Source organism: Rhinopithecus roxellana, chromosome 1 (assembly GCF_007565055.1).
Source record: "Rhinopithecus roxellana isolate Shanxi Qingling chromosome 1, ASM756505v1, whole genome shotgun sequence".
Classification (NCBI taxonomy): domain Eukaryota; kingdom Metazoa; phylum Chordata; class Mammalia; order Primates; family Cercopithecidae; genus Rhinopithecus; species Rhinopithecus roxellana.
This window is the reverse complement of record NC_044549.1, coordinates 160,245,122-160,265,169: the sequence shown is the minus strand read 5'-3', so window position 1 is coordinate 160,265,169 and position 20,048 is coordinate 160,245,122. Positions and strand designations below refer to the sequence as shown.

The following is a 20,048-nucleotide window of genomic DNA, read 5'->3' as shown; positions in this document are numbered from 1 at the left end:
CATTTTGGGCACAGAGTGGCCTTGTGTGCCCCCCAACACCACCCGCTCACACACATCCATACCCTACACTTACCTCTCATTTTTGGAGCTCCCCTCCCCACTACCTCTTTGGGGGGGGCCTAGACCACAAGCCCAGAACATTCTTCATTGGTACTTTCAAAGGTCTGTGGTGGGTATGACTAAACACTGAAGAAATCTCAACTCTCCTGTGTAGGGGTCATCAGAGCTTGGATACGGAATTAGAATCAGAAAAAGAGAACCAGCACAAACAGAAAAAAAGAGCACTGCTAAACAGGTGGGAGACCAAGAGGCAGAGGCCATGGGAGTCATATCAACAGAGTGCACAGCTTCAGCTTTGTGCATTCTCATCAACTACACTAACGTTTCTGTGGTTTTTTGTTTTTCAAAAGCTCATATTGAAAAGTCATCCAGGATACACTGTTGTACTACCAAGAACCATCCTACCTAAAAACTTCCTCTAAGTACATACTGCCTTGCTGAGTTCTTCTCCTTACCTGATAATATCTAATAATGATGTTATAATATTTTTGCACTGAAGATTTGGAATATTGAAACCTTTTGGTCCAGCAGTGTCTTATTATGTTTTTTTTTTTTGAGACAGGGCCTTACTCTGTTGCTCAGACTGGAATGCAGTGGCACGGTCACGGCTTGCTGCAACCTCTGCCTCCCAGGTCCAAGGGATCCTCCTATCTCAGACTTCCAAGCAGCTGGGACCACAGGGGCGCACCACCACGCCCGGCTTAAGTTTTGTATTTTTGATACAGATGGAGTTTTGCCATATTGTCCAAGCTGGTCTCGAACTCCTGACCTCAAGTGATTCGCCCACCTCAGGCTTGCGAAGTACTGAGATTATAGGCATGAGCCACCATGCCTGGCCCAGCTCAGTAGTTTTCACAAAAGATAGTACACGTGTTACTGTGGTCAGCAATTTTTTTTTTTTTTTTTTTTTTTTTTTTTTTTTGAGACACAGTCTTGCTCTGTCACCAGGCTGGAGTACAGTGGTGCGATCTTGGTTCACTGCAACTTCTGCCTCCCAGGTTCAAGCGATTCTCCTGCCTCAGCCTCCCAAGTAGCTGGGACTACAGGCACCCACCACCACGCCCAGCTAATTTCTGTATCTTTAGTAGAGACGGGGTTTCATCATGTTGGCCAGGCAGGTCTTGATCTCCTGACCTCGTGATCCGCCCGCCTTGGCCTCCCAAAGTGCTGGGATTATAGGCATGAGCCATGGCGCCCAGCCAGCAAGATAATTTTAAGATATATTCAATATATTCAGATATTTATCCTTTTAATGATTATATATTTTTTTCTAATGCATATTAGAAAAAACATCACAAGCACGTCAGTCACTGCACTTAGTAGCATAACTTCCCATGAGCTTATCACTGATGTCCAAGGCCAGGTCTGAATAGGTGTTTTCTGGGGCAACCTGTTAGCATATGAAAATCATGAACACTGATGGATGATCCCCAGAACTGGGGAGATGAATCTCCTGCCTCTTTGCCCTGGGACTATGGATAAGTGTCTCCTGACAATATCATACCATGCAGCCCTGTGAAGAGGGAGACTTCCCAGCCTCCCGCCAGCCTTGACAGCCTAGCCTCTGGCTTCAACAGTAGGTCTCCTTTCTCCAATCAAACACAACATTAGTTGGGATTTTGCAACATTTAATCAAAAAAGAATCTGGCATCTTAAAAGTTAGGTTTACAAACTTGATACATTCTCGATATTAGCAATTTATCTATTTAAACATTGTCTAAGAAAATACGATCTATGAAGACATTAATACATTAATAAGATACTTAAGAGTTCATTATAAGCTACAACACTGTGCAAATAAGTATCCAGTTTAATTGTGACAAACCACAATTTGTGAGCAAATTTAAGAATATAAAAAACATTAATTAGTTAAATACAATTCTCTGGGAATATACACTATACCTACAGCTGTTTTTACAGTGAGAGTCTTCCTTTTTTTCCCTTTTAATTATCAAAATGGTAAATCACTGTATGGTCCTGGATCTCCATGCTATAAAACTGAAATATGTATTTCCAGCGTAGCAGATGGTGACCAGGAAGGCAAAGAACTGGAGAAAACAAAGCATAATAGAAGTGGGGGTTAGGGCACATCCTCATTTTAGGGCACATCCTAATTAGCAAAAGTTATCATTTCACCTCCACTGAATCATGCACTCACTACCTTCTCTTGATACCAGGCTTTGTCATCTAAAACTACTTTATTGGTTCAATTACTATCCTTCTCAAATGATTTCTGGCTATGCTGTTTTTATTTTGGAGAACATCTGAAAGCCTGTAGTTTTGCTCAAATAACCTCAGGGAATTCACTTAGGAGTGAATGCACCGGCAGTGCATCTGAGAAAAGTATATCATTTCTCATTTAGCACAGACAATCTAGGTCCAGGGTACAATCTCGGATTGCTACAGTGTCAGTTCACATAAATGAGTCGAGTGGGCCAGAGTAAGCAATAAGCCCACATGGTATGTGTGGTGTGAACAGGGAGGAGGAAAATGCAGGCCCTTCTTAATTAATGGGGCAGCGTCCACCCAGTTCTAGTCCATTCTTGCTATGTGTTAACTTGAGCCCAGTCTTGATGAAGCTTGTGATTTTTAATGTCACCGGCATCCACGTGCTCTACTTTTATTTTATTTTGTTTTTTTGAGAGGGAGTTTCGCTCTTGTTGCCCAGGCTGGAGTGCAATGGCGTGATCTCGGCTCACTGCAACCTCTGCCTCCCGGGTTCAAGCGATTTTCCTGCCTCAGCCTCCCAAGTAGCTGGGATTACAGGTGCCCACCACCACTCCTGGCTCATTTTTTTGTATTTTTAGTAGAGATGGGGTTTCACCATGTTGGCCAGGCTGGCCTTGAACTCCTGACCTCAGGTGATCCACCCGCCTAAGCCTCCCAAAGTGCTGGGATTACAGGCATGTGCCACTGTGCCCAACCAATCTACTTTTAAATAGAGATCTTCAAATAGAAATAAAAGTAAAGAATATGATGAACCCTCATGTACCATCAATCAGCTTTGACATAATCATTCTGGCACTTCTGTCTAACTGCCTCCCCTCCTCCTCGGATAGGCTTCTTTTGGAGATGGGTTATTTTAAGGCCAATCTCAGAGAGATTCTTAATACCAGTATTTTCTTTTTAATTAGAAAAATAATACACACTTATGGTTTAAAAATGCAAACAGAAGTATATAAATTAAAAAGTAAGGTCAGGTGCGGTGGCTCACACCTGTAATTCCAGCACTTTGGGAGGCCAAGGCTGGAAGATCACTTGAGCCCAGATCCAGACCAGCCTGTGCAACATAGTGAGACTTAGTCTCTACAGAAAGTTAAAACATTAGTTGGGCATGGTGTTGCAGATTCTAGTCCCAGCTATTCAGGAGGCTGAGGTAGAAGGATGGCTCAAGCCGAGGAGTTCCATGTTGCAGTAAGCTATAATTATGCCACTGCACTCCAGCCTGGGTGATGGAGCAAGACCCCTTCTCTAAAAAATAAAAAAGAAAAGAAAAGAAAAGTAGAAGTTCCTCATCCCACTCCCCTCATTTCCCAATCCCATTCTCTAGAAGGAACCTCTACTGGTATATATTTTTCTAGGCATTCTCAATGCATAAACAAATGTTTTCACTTAAAAAAAAACTAAATGGAATCATATTCTGTTCATTTTCTGCAACCTTCCCCCACTTAATAAATTATAGGCAGTAGAATTATTCTTAGCATGCTTTAAATTCTCCCTTGAATCCTTATCTTGTTCCAGTCATTCAGCACTCACTCAAGCAGTCTCCCAGCCCTTTCCCACTTCAGGCCAGGAGGGCCCCTGCCCCCTGCCAGTTTTAGATATTTTCAAACCAATAAGCCAATTACTAATTTGTCACTACTGCAAGCACTGCTTTTTCCTGCAGATGACTCTGTCCTCCCCAGCCCCAAGCAAGGCTTGGAGAGGGAAGAGGAGGCTCATGTGGGGATGGAGGGCTACTCACCGATGAGGCCGCCCAGCTGTTGAAGTTGTGACTGTCCCTCTCAGGGGAGACGGAAGATGCATCTACAACAGCGGCAGAGAGGTACAAGACGAAGGCACTGCCGTTAAAGCACAGGCCCTGGGGGGGACACAGGGGCAGAGTGTTTAGGGAGAGCGGAGGGTCTGCACATCTCTGGACTTCAGAAGTGACCAGGGCTGTACCTCTGGTGTGGGAAGGGGCCCAAGTGGGACACCTGTGGGAGGGTGGGAGACAAGGCGGTGGGAAGGCAGCTCTCAGGGCCTTGGGGAGGCAGCAAGTGCGAGAGGAGAGGGTTTTCCGGCAGCTCATACCAGATGCCACCCCCTGCCCCCACAAGACACTGAGACTGCATGCCGCCCCTTCAGTCATTTTGCTTCTTTGGTTTGCTCCTGAGCCTCATCTCATCCAGATGTCAGCCGAGCTGACACTGTCTGAGGATGGCAGGCAGCAGTGGTGCCCACTCAGTGGGCTCAGCCTCAGCCCCTGGCCCTCAGCAGCAGTTGTCCTTGCATGTGTCCCTGACATAGAGGTGCAATAGAGTGCCCCCCAAAACAGACCCAGCTGATTCCCTAACCCCCTGTTCCAAACAGGGAGGGATATTTAAGTGAGCTTCTCTGTCCTAGCTGTAAGTTCTTAAAAAGGCGGTTATAGACACTATTACAGCCCTTTGGGAACTAATGTCACCCTTGGCTTCACCTTATTTTTTCCTGTTTTTAGAGAAGATATGTAAGTCCCGGTAGGTATTTAGTTTTCAGTTATGTCTGAACTCTAAGAAACCATACTCTGAACCACGCAAAGCTGGGTCCTGCCTGAACAGGGGAGGGGTGGTGGTGAGGTGAAACCAGAGCAGAAACCAACTGCGGGGGAAGGGGGATGCCTCTCAAGGAGCGGGCCCCTCTGTGGTCTAACATCTTTCCCTCGGTAACTTGGAGACAGAGGAAGGGGTAGGGGAAAGGGAGGAAGCAATCTGTTTCTTCTCAGAGAAGAAAAAGGTACATAGAATTTTCCCACTGCAGGCCCTAGCATTGTGGCAGAGGTTGTATGTCCTTGTCACCACCTCCACCTGTGCTCACATTGTCCCCGGGTCAGGGCACTTAACCTTTAAGATAAGGGCTTCATCACAGTCAGACCCAGGGTCAGGCTGCCGAAACTGTCCCCTAAGAAGCCCTGGTCTCACTGAATGACTCATTAGGATTGTTGGTTGGTTTTTTGTTTACTTTTTGGTCTAGAAACACATCTGTGCATTAACACAGAAGCTCTTCCTGGTATTTTTCCCCCTTATCACCTCTTAGAATATAGAGTTACGCACATTTAGTATTTGCCAAGCCATTTAGTCTTGTCTCACCACTAATACTTCATAATTTAACTTTTTCCCTATTGATGGGCATTTCAATGTTGCTAATTTTTCTAGGATTACAAATGCTACTGCAGTGAACATCTTTGAGGATATGTTTCAGGGCTCTCATGCATGTCTAGTTCTTTATACAAGGAAAGAATGAGAATGAATGAAAGAGAATTCAGGGAAAGCTCAACCTGGCCAGAACTGCCCTGATGTCCTGGGCCTTGTGCATGAACCCATGTGGATGAGAGGGGCAGAGAGAAGATGGGGGTAAGAAAGACTCTCTGAGTCTAGGGCCTGTGAACATGCAATGACCCCATCTCTCAGTAAGTATGGCCCATTTTTCTGAACTCTAGAGAAACAACAAACTGCTATTTCCCCTGGAAAGAAATGGGGAAGGGGAAGAAGGTTGGTAGAGACGTGAGTAGAAGGCAGGGGCATTCTCCCGCTGTGCACCCCCCACACTGGGGGCTCCACCAGGTTATTAGAAGCCTCTCTCAGGCACTATCTCACAGTACCTAACTTTGTGACTTCCCTAGTCTTGTTTAACACTCCCAAAAGTAAACATGTCCAGGGGAATGCCTGGGTTGGAGTAAATGTAGTGAAAATAAGTGGAGAGATGAAAGAAAAGAGAAGAGCAAAGAAACCAGGATCATCATAAAGGTTAAAAAAAGAAATCTGGGCTACAGAAGTGAAGGAAGGATACGTGAAGCTTCAGAGGGCTCTAGAATGTCACTGAGCTTCATAGAAACATGAGGTCTTGTTGCTATAGAGAAATAGGCCCTGGATCAGAGTCTTCAAGTTGAAAAACCTTATAGCTCCTCCAACTGAAATGCCAGTTCCCTGGGCCATGGTGAAAGAGAGCTACAAGGACAATATAGTAACTTAAAATTTCCGCTGGGTGCAGTGGCTCACACCTGTAATCCCAGCACTTTGGGAGGCCGAGGCGAGTGGATCACCTGAGAGGTCAGGAGTTTGAGACCAGCCTGGCCAACAGGGTGAAGCCCCATCTGTACTAAATATACAAAAATTAGCCGAGCATGGTGACAGGCACCTGTAATCCCAGCTCCTCGGGAGGCTGAGTCTTGAGAATCACTTGAACCTGGGAGGGGAGGTTGCAGTGAGCCCAGATCATGCCACTGCATTCCCGCCTAGGTGACAGAGTGAGACTCCGTCTCAAAAACAAAAACAAACAAAAAACCCAAAAGGTTTCCAACTTCTCTTTTTGGAGGAAGGTAGGAGAGAGAAGTCTACTGTTTTCTGAAAGTCAATCCCTCCTTGGTGTAAAAATGTTCTCTCTCTTTTTTTTTTCTTCCTCAAATACTGGCTTATTTTTTACCCAGCTATGCCTAGTAGTTGTGGACATATTAAGATAAATGTCAGGTCTCAAGATAATGGAAAGAAGCCCTGAGATAACAGACAGTTAGTAAGTTTGGCTGTGGTGACATGGCCCAAGATGGTGGCTTAGGAAAGAGAGTTCACTCCTATCTAAGGCGTAGGCAGCCAGAGCTGGTCTGGCAGCCTCAGGGTGACAGGGACACAGGCTCCATCCGCAATACCTGGTCATCTCTAGGGTCTCACCATTCTCCACATGGCCCAGGAGGTGTCCCACTACCACAGCAGAGTCCCAGCGGCTAGGAAGGGGAGGTGGGGGAGGAGAAAAGCAGCAGCCTCACTTTAGGGCCATGAACCTCCTCTCAGCTGGAACTCAGTCCCAGGGCCCAGCCAGTGGCAGAGTGGCCAAGGCTCAACGGAAACTTCTATTACTACAGAAGAAAACAGATACTGGGGGATAATGAGCAGCTCCTGTCCCTGGTGTTACTCTAATCAGACAGCTAAGAAGGCAAGATTTTCAGGCATCTGATATTGGGTCCTCAAGAGTTTAAAGACACAGCTACCTAGCTTCACCATCTGGCATACCCAAACTGCCGAAAATTTAAGTGAACAGTTGGGAAGGATGTCTCCCCTGGAGCTTCACCTGCCTTTCTTTTTAGCATGTATTTAAATATCCCTCTTATTAGTATAATCAGCATTGTACACATCTTTTCCATCGGAGTCCATTTCTTTTCTCTCTCTCTTTTTTTTATTTTTTGAGACAGAATCTCACTCTGTCACCTAGGCTGACTGCAGTAGCGTGATCTTGGCTCACTGCGACCTCTGCCTCTTGGGTTCAAGTGATTCTCGTGCCTCGGCCTCGCGAGTAGCTGGGACTACAGGCGTGTGCCACCGCACCCAGCTAATTTTTTTGTATTTTTAGTAGAGATGGGGTTTCACCGGGTTAACCAAGATGGTCTCAATCTCCTGACCTCATGATCTGCCTGCCTCGGCCTCCCAAAGTGCTTGGATCACAGGCGTGAGCCACTGCGCCCAGCCTAATTTTTATTTTTAGTAGAGACAGGTCTTGCTATGTTGCCCAGGCTGGTCTTGAACTCCTGGGCGTAAGTGAACCTCCTGCCTTGGCATCTTAAAGTGCTGGGATTACAAGGCGTGGGCCACTGCACCTGGCCCAGAGTTCATTTCTTAAGGGTGGTAGGGATGTCCTCTTCACCTGCGGCTTGCTTCTCCGGCTCTCTAGTCCCTATTACCACACATTAGTAGAAGAGACACTCATGCTTGACAGAAAATTGGGTCTGGGCAAAGGCTGAGAAAAAGGTATAGGCTGATGCTGGATAAGAATCCCCTTTTCCCTCCCCGCCTTGTCTACAAGGAGCTAGTAAAGGAACTCAGTGCTACTAAAAGTGCAGGAGTGGTATCAGCACTGTCTGGAAATCTGTCAGAAAAGCATGTTCTCAGGCCCTACGCCAGACACACTGAATCAGGTCTGTTGGGAATGTCCATGTAGGTTTCATCTAAAAAGCTATATTTTGAATCCACAACCAAAAAAGAAAGAAGGAAGATATAATAAGCAACTAGAAGAAGGGCTGCTGGATACAGGAGATGGGCCAGTAGCGCTCACAGCTATGTGGCTTTGGGCAAATAACCTCTTTAGCTGTTTCATCTGTGGCAGAGCTGCTGGCTGTCCCCTGCTATGTTTCTCTCTTTTCATATGGTAACAAAGTTACCATATAAAAAGCACATGGCCCCCTAAAAATTCCACCTTCCAGCCTCCTTTGGAAGGAGATGTGGTCGGGTGACCACCTTTAGGCTAACAGAATGTAAGCAGATGTAACATATGCAACGTCAACACTATGCCTTAAAGGGAAGAAGTGTGCCCTCCATTGCCCACTTTTTACCTTCTCTCCCCCTGACTAGGATGTAGATGTGGTGGCAGGTGCTGAAGCTGCCACCTTGGACCACAGGCCAACTGTTAAAGATGGCAGAGACACAAGAAAGGAGGAACCTGGGGCATGGGCAATCTTATAGAACGGGTGACTTACCTCGGGACTATCACAGGAGAGAGAAATAAGTTTTAAACCAATGCTATTTTGGACCTCTCTTATAGGGATTAAACCTACCATCAAACTGATTGTACTCCATTTACAAAATGGGAAAAACTATACAAATCTCACCCATCTCAAAGGAGACCATATTGCTAAAGAGTTGTGTAAACTATAAAGTATACACTGTAACTTACTTTTCTTATTCCTGTTTAAGGATTGTATCAGCTAGAGGCCAGAGGCAGTCATTTAGAACCTGACTGTGCCCGTCAGGCTAAGGCATTTGGATTGACTGGTTAAGAGGAGACAGGAAGACTCAGTGGATCCTGATTATAACGTGATCCCACCAGGTGACAGCAGGGACTGAGGCCTGTAGGTTCAGGCAGGCTGGCTGGAGACAGTGCCAACAGGAAGGTCTCATTTTCTGACTCTCAGCCCCTGCTAATAAGTCATGTGCTCAGTTCTGGCACCATCATTAGTAGAAGGGTCTCTTGGAAGATTTGTAATAGCAAATGGTGCTCTTTAGAGCTGCTGTGCTGAAAAGACTGCCAAGACCCAACATCTGGGCTGGCACTTCCTGCTCAGGATGGCACAGTGGAAATGGCTACTTCCAGGGGCAAGAGAAACTGGAACATTTGTGTATACTGGGAGCCAAACAGACGCCAAGGTTCACAATTGTGGTTGGTATTAGAAGACCTGCATTCCATTCCTGGCTCTCAAGCATCCTCTCAGTGTCCCAGTTTCTTCATCTGCAAAATGGAAATAATGCATTCTATCTTTGCAGAGTTACTATAAGGATTAAATAAAATGATATAAAATATAAAGGACCCAGTGTGACATCTGGCACACAGCATGTACTTAAGAAACAGTAACTGCTGGCCAGGTGCAGTGGCTCACGCCTGTAATCTCAACACTTTGGGAGGCCAAGGTGGGCAGAGTACCTGAGGTCAGGAGTTCAAGACCAGCCTGGCTAACATGGTGAAACCCTGTCTCTACTAAAAAAATACAAAAATTAGCTAGGCATGGTGGTGGGCATCTGTAATCCCAGATACTCAGGAGGCTGAAGCAGGAGAATTGTTTGAATCTGGGAGGCGGAGGGTGCAGTGAGCTGAGAATGCACCACTGTACTCCAGCCTGGGCGATAAAGCAAGACTCCATCTCCAAAAAAACAAAAAGAAAAAGAAATAGTAGCTGCTTTTACTGGTAAAGGGAGACAAACGCCCCTGCTCTCTGGAGCTCACAAGGCTTGCAGTGAGGTCAGCAGGATGAGCTACAGAGAACGAATCCTCAGGAAACACATGTGTGTAGACCCTAGTGCTTGGTGCTATGAAGAAGGCAAATTTTATTGCTTTGACCTTTTAGCTTAAATCAGATTTGTTGGAAAACCTATCCAAGCCTTCCTGAATAAATGGTATCATAACAGTTGTGGCCCAGGAGCTTAGAGGCACCAGTAGGAACCAGCTGTGGTTCTTGCTGCATATTAAAAATGGATATAGGTCACTTTCTACCTCCCTAGACATATTAAGGGAATGCGCTATTGTTAAGATAAGATTCCAATGCAAAGTTCATGCCTTATCAATGGAGGCACTACATGCCAGATTATAAAACTCTGGTTTCTGCAGTGGTCTCCCAGACAAGTTCCCAGGGGACTAAAACCAAGTCTACCAATCCCTTCTCTGCAATCTTAGATTCCCTAAATCCTCTGAAAAGCAGAGTAAATTCAAAAGTCATTTGGCAGTAAAAGCTGACCTGAGCTGACATAGGAGCAATGTGGTCCTCATTATCCCTCTTAGCAGGAAAATCCACGTGTTCTTGCAGAAACATGAATTTGTCTCATTACAGTGCAGTCCCAGACTCAGGGGTACATGTCACATATTGACATAAATGCACCAAATTACCTTATTACCTTTCTAAAATTTGGAAAAAAAAAAAAACCTCTTAGGCCGGGCACGATGGCTCACGCCTGTAATCCCAGCACTTTGAGACTGAGGCAGGTGGAGCACCTGAGTTTGGGAGTTTGAGACCAACCTGACCAACATGGAGAAACCCCATCTCTACTAAAAATACAAAATTAGCCGGGCGTGGTGGCGCGCGCCTGTAATCCCAGCTACTCGGGAGGCTGAGGCAGGAGAATTGCTTGAACCTGGGAGGTAGAGGTTGCAGTGAACCGAGATTGCACCACTGCACTCCAGCGTGGGCAACGAGAGTGAAACTCCGTCTCAAAAAAAAACAAAACAAACTCTTAATTCACATCTGACCCAAAGGTTTTGACTCAGGGATTATGGATCTATATTTTTAAACCAGTATTTCCCACACTTTAGATGCCTAAGAATTATCTGGAAATCTTGTCATAATAGAGATTCTAAAGCCCTCTACAGAATTTCTGATTCAGTCAGTACAAATCAGAATTAGAGTAGGGCCTAACATTCTGTGTTCTTAATAATCTCCCAGTGATGCTGCTGGTCCAGGGACCACACTTTGAGTAGCAAGAGTTTAGGCAGTCCAGTTCAGCACCAGGAGCCTGTCAGCTGCCTCAGCACAAAGTCCCAGCCTGACACTCGCTACGCTCCTGATTTGTGCTGGGACATGACAATTGGGCTGGGATCTGAATCCCCCACAGGCTGTTCTGTAAGAGATTCTATGGGTAGTAGAAAATATGGAAGTTTAGTCAGAGTCTTTAGTTGTTAATAGATGGAAACTTTTTCCAGTCTCCACTCTGGATATTTGGTTAACACCATGTACCCAACTCACAAATGCTTTAAGAAGTTACAAAGGTGTATTTATTTGTAACAGTAAACATAAACCCCAACCAGAAGTCAGACATGTTTGACCTGTAGCTTCTGCCAGCAGCAAATGAATTTTAAGAATATGGCTGTAAGCGTTTTAAAATCGGGAGAGTTCACACCAAAGCCCAGATTTCTAGATTGCCTTAGAAAACAAACAGAATATTTAGCAATCCTGGGAGCACATTTCCAGCTTATTTATTTGTGAAGTAAGAATATTCTCAAGTTGTTTAAGATGCTAAGAAAGTGTGTCTGGGTGGCAAGGTTCAATACCATGCCGAGTTTACTTACTTGTACGACCTGACTGGTGCCTCACACATGTGAGTGTGCAACCCCTGACCTGGAGGCTGACAGCCTTGCTTAAGGGGGATAAATGATTAAACCCTTCTAAAGGGACTAGGAGTCCTGGTGTCCTGGTGTCTGGTTGCAGTTCTTACCTACACTCAGGCAGAGGAGGCCTGGAGCAGGATGAGATCAGAAAAAAAGTGCAGATGGAAGTCAAGAGATGTGGAACCCTGCTGTGTGTAAATCTGTGCAAAGTCACAAGACTCCAAACCTCAGTTTCCTTATCTATAAAATGGGGACATACCTTATGATAATAAATTCTGATAATGCAAATCAAAGCATTTTAAAACTAGGGGTGCCGGAAGAAGGCATTGTTAATATTCTTTTTAAAATCCCATTAAAGGCAATATTTTGAAATTTTTAATGTAATAAATCAGTGAAGGAGTTTTAAGCTTGGAGAAGAGAAAGACTATATATGATCTAGACAAGAGGTCAGTAAACGATGGCTTGTGGGTCTAATCTGGCCCACCACTAGTTTTGCTTTGTTTTTTTGAGACAGAGTCTCACTCTGTCACCCAAACTGGAGTACGGTGGCAGGATCTCAGCTCATTACAACCTCCACCTCCTGGGTTCAAGCGATTCTCCTGCCTCACCCTCCCGAGTAGCTGGGATTACAGGCATGCGCCACCACACCAGGATAATTTTTGTATTTATAGTAGAGACAGGATTTCGCCACGTTGGCCAGGCTGGTCTCAAACCCCTGACCTCAGGTGTCTACCCAAAATGCTAAGATTACAGGCGTGAGCCACCATGCCCAGCCACCATCAGTTTTTGTAAATAAAGTTTTACCTGAATACAGCCATGCTCACTCATTTACAAATTGCCTATGGCTTCTCTCAATGCTGCAGGCAGAGTTGAGTGGCTGGGCCATGGGAGTATAGCCCAAGACGACTACAATACTTACTATCTGGTCCTTTACAAAGACAGCATGCCAATTGCTGATCTAGATAACATACTAGAAATTGAGACTCAGGCAAAAGGGGAAACAAGGGTACTGTCCATTCCTCCATCCCAACAATTTGCTCTCCTACTACACTGTCCAAGTTCCTCTTTCAAGTTCACAGGCACTTTCTTCAAGACCCACCCTAGAACACAACTTTCTCCAAAATGGCATTCCTTCAATTCCAACCAACTTTGATTATTCCCTCATCCTGTGTTTCTGTAGTTACTATTACTTCAAGGTGCTAACTGTTTTTGAATCCAGCATCTAAACAAGTCTTTCCTTCCTGATGCCCACCTGAGGCAGCAAAACAACAGTTCTAACAAGGCTGCTTCCACCACCCTAGACAGTGATTAAGCACCTTGTTTGGAATTACTTTTCAAACTTGCAACACTTTCTTGAAAACCTTAATAAAGAGTCCTTACTTTTGGATTTGGGGAAATGGTCAAAAATTAGTCAAACCGCTTTGTGAAATAAAATAAGACTTGTTTTCCTCGGGGACTTAGCTTAGCAACACAGAAAGAACAAAGCCAGGTGCATTTTGAACAATGATAGTGTTGTCTGAAAGTCTGCCAACTTAACTTAGTCTATAACTACAAATAGACTATATTTCAAATTTGGTTCATAAGTCAGTTATTTGGAATTAAATATTTTTTATCACATATTGGTTGAAAACAGACAAAAAAATAGTATCACTGGAGAGCTCTGTTTTATACATAAACACATGTGGTAACACTGGAATTTCTTTCGTAAATCATTTAGCTACTTTGAATTTCCCAACCAGATTGTCAATGCTCTTAAGGCAAGGAGAACCCACCTTCCATCTCTGCGAATCCACTTAGGATGTGTGCGTTCGATCTCCAGGATGAAGCTAAATGTCACTTCCTCTCTGAAGAGTTCCCAGCCATCCTAAGCTGAGGTGGCAGCCTCCATCACACTTTCTACACAGCCCCACTGCAGTGTGTGCCACAGGGTTTTGTATCTTCTCATTTTCTCATCTATTTCCCCTGGACCGCATGTTCACCATCCTGCATCCAGCATGGTGCCAGAGCCAGGATGAGAATCCAGTCATTCCTGACAATTCTCTTTTTCAAATATAGAAGAACACCCATGTGTTCTAATTTCAGTTTTCATTTGCATGCTAACTCCATACACAATGTGCTCCAGCATCAAAGAGCTGTGATGTACAAAGGGTTAAGGCCACAGCCCCAGGAGAGGTTTGTAGGAAGCATGACCTGCAGAGGTTGGCGCCCTGACATATTTATTTCCAGGTGACATTGTTCACAGGGAAATAATAAAATGAGAGTCTACATGAGAGAACCTGGCTTTTCTTGATTCAGTCTTCTGAGAATTGGTTTGCAATTCTGCCTGAAAGGGATTTCTGGACCTTCTGATGTGCCCAGTTTCACACCCAGCTGTAAGCCACTTGAAAGGCAATTAGAGGATGTTGAGATTGTCTGCTGTGTCGGGTTCTCCATGGTATGGCCCACCTTTTTTGGGCAGAGAGACTAGTGGAGGACTAATGCCATCCTACCGAGCAGGCACTGGACAAGACCACCACCCACGGCTTCCTTACCACTGTTGTCCAGGGCACCTGGGGAATCCTGGTGTAGGTCATTGTTATGTAGATAATGAGGAAGAAGACGGTGAGGACCCAGTAAAATACAGCTACAAACATGACCCAGCCAAATGCGGGGACCCGGAAGTACTCAGTTCCAGCGATAAGCGTCCATACCAGCAGCCCCAGAACCTGTAAAGTGGTAGAAGCAGTGGAGAGAGGAGGGGAAAGTAGAAGATAAAGAGAAGAAGGAAGTAGGGACAAAGAAAAAAAAATTATACAGAATATCAATTACAACTTATTTATTTATTTATGTATTTGAGATGGAGTCTTGCTTCCGTTGCCCAGGCTGGAGTGCAGTGGTGCAATCTTGGCTCACTGCAACCTCTACCTCCCGGGTTCAAGGGATTCTCCTTCCTTAGCCTCCCGAGTAGCTAGGATTACAGGCGTGCAGAACCATGCCCAGCTAAGTCAATTACAACCTTCATGCATATACCCCCACCTTCCCCTGCCGTGACTTAAAAATATTACAGGGTTTGCAAACTCATGTGCCTACAAGTGCCAGGAAGGTAACCATGGAAGTCCAGGCAGGGATCAATAATGTCTTGTTTTAGGGGGTTCTCTTAAAATTCAGCCCTAGCTGATAGTTGTGGGCTGGTTTTGCCAGGTCTCCTCCACCCCAGGAGAACACAGAAACTCAAGCTTGTACATAATAATCTTGATTTTAAATATTAGCACTAATCAGGGGTTTTAAAACACCACTTGGTGAAAAACAACATCCATGGCTGGAATTTGCTCCCAGACTGATACTTGCCAAGGTAACAAGACTGCAGGTGCACTTGGAGGTGGTCCCTGGAGCTGATCTGCTTTCAAGGGACGAACCTCTAGGCATTCCCTGCTGTTCTCACAGATGGCCAGTAACATGTGGTCTGAGACAGCTTTCAGAAGAGAGAATGAGCAACAGCCCAGTCCAGATGTAGACACTCAGTATTTTACCACATGTTGTGCATTTACCCCAGCAATAGTCATCCAACTGCCGATGAGGAAGACCATACCCAAACAAATTAACACTACTCACTGACTAAAGGTAGGCTTCATCAAGGAAAAGGAAACAGACCTAAACTGTAGGTGTCTTGAGTCCTGGACAAAGGAAGGCTACAGCAAGGTATGCACTCACATTCTAGCACCTTCCAAGTGGACTTTATTCCTAAGTCCCAAAAAGTTGAGATGTGAACCACATGCCCAGGACACAGTAACAAGAGTCCAGGGTGGGTTCTAGCCCTGCAAGTCCTGGCTTGCTGTGTGTGACTCAGGACAAAGAATTTCATTTCTGGTTTAGCTTTCTTTGTGGTATATAAAACAAAATACTAAAGTAACTCTAATCACCAGGCTTGGAAGACAGATTTCCTTTATTTGTTTAACACAGGAGCACCTACAATATCTGGGCTTCCTGCTGTCAGGCCCCAAGGACAGTGGTATACAAATTGTACAGATCCTGCTTGTAGAGAACTAAAGTCTACTGGAGGGAAATACCTGACAGATTATAACTGTGGCAAATGTTATGAAGAAGGTAAAGGGTATGATAAGGGTCTGTGATGGGGAATGACCTTGCTGGCAGGCACAGGAAGCATCGGAGAAGTCCAGGCTGAAGAATAACCTGAAGGCTGAAAGCACTGGCAAGACAGAAGCGGGAAGGCAACGTTATAGGCAGAGGGCACAGCGTGGACAAAGGTCTGAAGGTGGGAAGTGCTCTGCTACCTTCTAGAACCTGTAAGAATAAGCAGTAAGTTAGGATATTGGTGCAAAATGTTAGAGAGCTGGGGAAGGCGAGATGATATGAGCCCAGGAGGCCTAGAGATTTTGTGCTTTATCCAAAGGGCAGTGGGAGAGTTTCAAGCAAGAGAATGTTAACACTAGGCTAGATTTTTTTTATAAAGCCACTCTGGCTGCAGGTAGAGAATGGACACGTGGAGGGGAAAGGGGGAGCAGTGGTGTGGAGACAAATTCAGAAAGCGTGCAATAATCCAAGCGGGAGAATATGAAGTCTTCAAGACCAATATGGTGGCAGTGAATATCGAGAAGTGAGTGAATTCAAGACAAATTTCAGCAGACGGGACTTTAATGGATTAGATATGGGGTTGGGGGAGGAGAAGGGAGAGGATACAATGGAATGATCCCTAGGTCTCTAGAAAGATTTCCAGAGTAGATCAGGGTTTGACTTGTTCTGTTGGAACAGTGGAAGAGGAACAGGTTGAGTGTTGTTCATGAGTTAAATTTTCAAACTACTCAGTTTGAGGTAGTTGGGGACCTTCAAACAGGGATTAGAAGAAGTGGATGTTGAAGAGAGAAGACTTCAGGCCATTCTTTAAGAAGGAAGACTTCCTGTGAAGATCTTGAAGCCATCAGACAGGTTTCCAAGGGACATGTTAAACTGCTTCCCGAGAGAAGCCACTTTCCTGGTACAGTTTGGGTGCCTGTGCCGGGGAGCAGCTAAGACTCTAAATGTTGCTGTTCCTGCTCTTTAGATTTGAGCATCAACATTCTTTTATCTGCTTGATATTAGTATATGAATTCCAGAGACAAGATGCTTAATGGAGATGTGCTTTTGTGTTTACATCTGTGGCAACAACACTTATTGAAAGTGAAGACACACAGAATGGGATATAATTCCAGAAAGCGCTAAGCCTCACACTAATGAGGTTTTTGGCCCAAATTGATTCTGACAGGTAATCTATACAATGTGTTTGACATTCTGTTGGATCAGTAAGACTGGTAACAGATGTAATCCGGCATGGCAGCGTCTGAAACATTTCAGGCTTCTTGATTGAGATAGGGTCAGAACGGCCCTTTGTGAATGATTCACATAGGAAACATAACAGTGAGTGAAGAGGCACTGTAGATGTGTTGATAGTGTCTCTCTGTGTGATCACAAGGGCTTAAGAGTTTCCATCACAAGTCTGTATCCAGCTAAACAGGCTCAACTCACAGCTCTTGGCTCTGAATGCAAAAACGTTTTTCATTATTAACACAAGTGAAGCCTGCTGTCCCGGGCTGTATTGTCTAGTTTGCTGGCTGTGGTCATCTTTTACACAAAGGCACAATATTGTTAACTGAGCCGTCTTTCAAAGAACAGGAATACTTGACACATGACCTCACAAGCAAACAAAGTAAAAAGAATGTCTCTGTCAAGAAAAGAATTGTTCTACCCAAGTGAATTTCCTAGGTAACTGAAATATATTATGAAGCAAACCTTTTATCTCCACTGTAGCCAATACTGATAAAAACCACTCTTCAAAAATGTTACTCATCTTCTGCTTCAAGATAAACCTAAATCTTTATTTGCTTAGACTACAAAAATACTCTTTGTTTTTGTTTCCTCTGATAAGCATTATAAGCATTTTTCTTTTTTTTTAGGCTAAGACTTTTTTTTTTTTAATGGCAAAACTAACCTTTCAAAGTGATAAATGCAGGTAAAAAATTAACACAGGGCCGAGCACAGTGGCTCACACCTGTAAATCCCAGCCCTTTGGGAGGCTGAGGTGGGCAGATCACGAGGTCAAGAGATCGAGACCATCCTGGCCAACATGGTGAAACCCCGTCTCTGCTAAAAATACAAAAATTAGCTGGGCGTGGTGGTGCATGCCTGTAGTCCCAGCTACTCAGGAGGTTGAGGCAGGAGAATTGCTTGAACCCAGAAGGCAGAGGTTGCAGTCAGCCGAGATTGCACCACTACACTCCAGCCTGGGTGACAGAGTGAGACTCCGTCTCAAAAAAAAAAAAAAAAAAAAAAAGGCTTAGAACACATATGAACAATGGATAACTGACTTAATGACCCTGAGAAAGCTGAGTTCTAAGGTGGTTAACAGGTAAGTCAAGAAACAAATCAACTTCACTGCAAAGTCTAAAAAGAGTCAGGTAGCTCTAGGACAGAAAACGAAGGTTGAGGGTGGGAGAGGAGCGGCTAAAATAAGGAGGATTGGTGGGAAGCTGTTTGAAAGTCGCTAAGTCCTTACCCTTTGCTCTACTGCAAGCTGCTGGTTGATTGCCCCACTTCTGTCATTAGTGTAAAAGTTTATTCTCTAGATTAGGATTCCTCAGCCTCAGGCATATTGACATTTTGCGTCAATAAAATTCTTTTTTTTTTGAGGCATAGTCTCGCTCTGTCGCTCAGGCTAGAGTACAGTGGCACAATCTTGGCTCCCTGCAACCTCTGCCTCCCAGGTTCAAGTGATTCTCCTGCCTCAGCCCCCTGAGTAGCTGGGATTACAAGTTGGGATCACACCTAGCTAATTTTTGTATTTTTAGTGGAGATGGGGTTTCACCATGTTGGCCAGGCTGGTCTAGAATTCCTGACCTCCAGAGATCTGCCTGCCTTGGCCTCCCAAAGTGTTGGGATTACAGGCGTGAGCCACTGCGCCTGGCCTGGGCCAATAAAATCATTGATCTGGAGTGCTGCCCTGTGCACTGCAGGATGTGTATAGCAGCTTCCCTGTCCTCTACCTACTTGATGCCAGCAGCTGTGCTCCACCTACCCACTCTTAATGGCAATCGAAAATGTCTTTAGGAGGCAAATGTTCTTTAGGAGGCAAAATTACTTTTGATTGAGAAACACTGCAAAAAAGGTAAAACGAAATAGTCTCTGGATTGAGGGACACAGTTGAAGGTTTGAACATTACAGTGAAAACCAGGGGCTTAAATACTAAGTATTCAGTATGAACACTTCCTCATCTGTCCAATCCCTAACCTTCCCCTCTGCTTGGTCTTCATTAGCATAAGAAAAAAGACAAAGATACTGCTTTGGGGATTCCTCAACACGCAGCCCAGCCAGGTCAATCTTCAATGAAGTTCAAAGTTCATAAGCCCCATCCACATGCTCAGAGCATCCAGACAGCTTTGCACTCTTGAAACAGAGGCAGATAACCAAGATTATTGGATCTATGAAGAAAGCAAAGCCTACATAACAGGGCAGAGAGTACAAACCAAAAAATAAACTGGAAGAATCTAACTTTGAAGTGGTAGAAGAAAACATTTCCCATCCCCAAAATCATCAGTATCTTAGAGAGAAAAGATATTACAAAAGTGAAAAAGGAACAGGAGGTTGCAAGAAGGACACAAAAATAGTCCTTTAAAACAAAAATAGTTTTTGAAATTAAAAACAGAATAGTAGAAATTAAAAACTCAATAGAAATGCTGCATGATAAAAATCAAGAAAACCTCCTAGAAAAGATAACAATGAAAAAGAAAAAAACAGATGAGATAAAGTAAAAAAGTGAGAGGATGGGTTCAGAAGGTCAAACATCTGATTAATAAGTTCCAGGGGCCAGGCGAGGTGGCTCATACCTGTAATCCCAGCACTTTGGGAGGCTGAGGTGGACGAACTGCTTGAGCCTAGGAGTTCAAAACCAGCCTGGGCAACATGGCAAAACTCCATCTCTACCAAAAAAAAAAAAAAGAAAAAAACCCCCAAAAACTAGCTGTGTGTGATGGCACGGGCCTGTAGTCCTAGCTACTTGGGAGACTTACGTAGGAGGATTGCTTGAGCCTAGGAGGTCAAGGCTGTAGTGAGCTGAGATCAGAGTCAGATCTTGTCTCAAAAAAAAAAAAAAAAAAAAAAAAAAAAGTTCCAGGAAGAGAGAGTGAAGAAAATGGAGGGAAATAAATCAA

General features: G+C 44.5%; 1 protein-coding gene across 3 annotated transcripts in view; it reads right to left on the bottom strand.

Annotated features, from left to right (window-relative positions):
- Positions 1-1,671: 1,671 nt before the first annotated feature.
- CMTM8 (CKLF like MARVEL transmembrane domain containing 8) overlaps positions 1,672-20,048 on the bottom strand; it is a 128,562-nt gene continuing 110,185 nt past the window's right edge. For 2 of the 3 annotated variants that reach the window (XM_030932712.1, XM_010354460.2), the window contains 3 exons: positions 14,403-14,576; positions 4,025-4,141; positions 1,672-2,108 (listed from right to left, as the gene is read on the bottom strand). In XM_030932712.1, coding sequence (XP_030788572.1) covers positions 2,025-2,108; positions 4,025-4,141; positions 14,403-14,576 — 375 coding nt within the window. In that variant the 3' untranslated portion in view covers positions 1,672-2,024. The remainder of the gene's footprint in view (positions 2,109-4,024; positions 4,142-14,402; positions 14,577-20,048) is intronic. The other variant, XM_030932721.1, reaches the window with a different exon arrangement.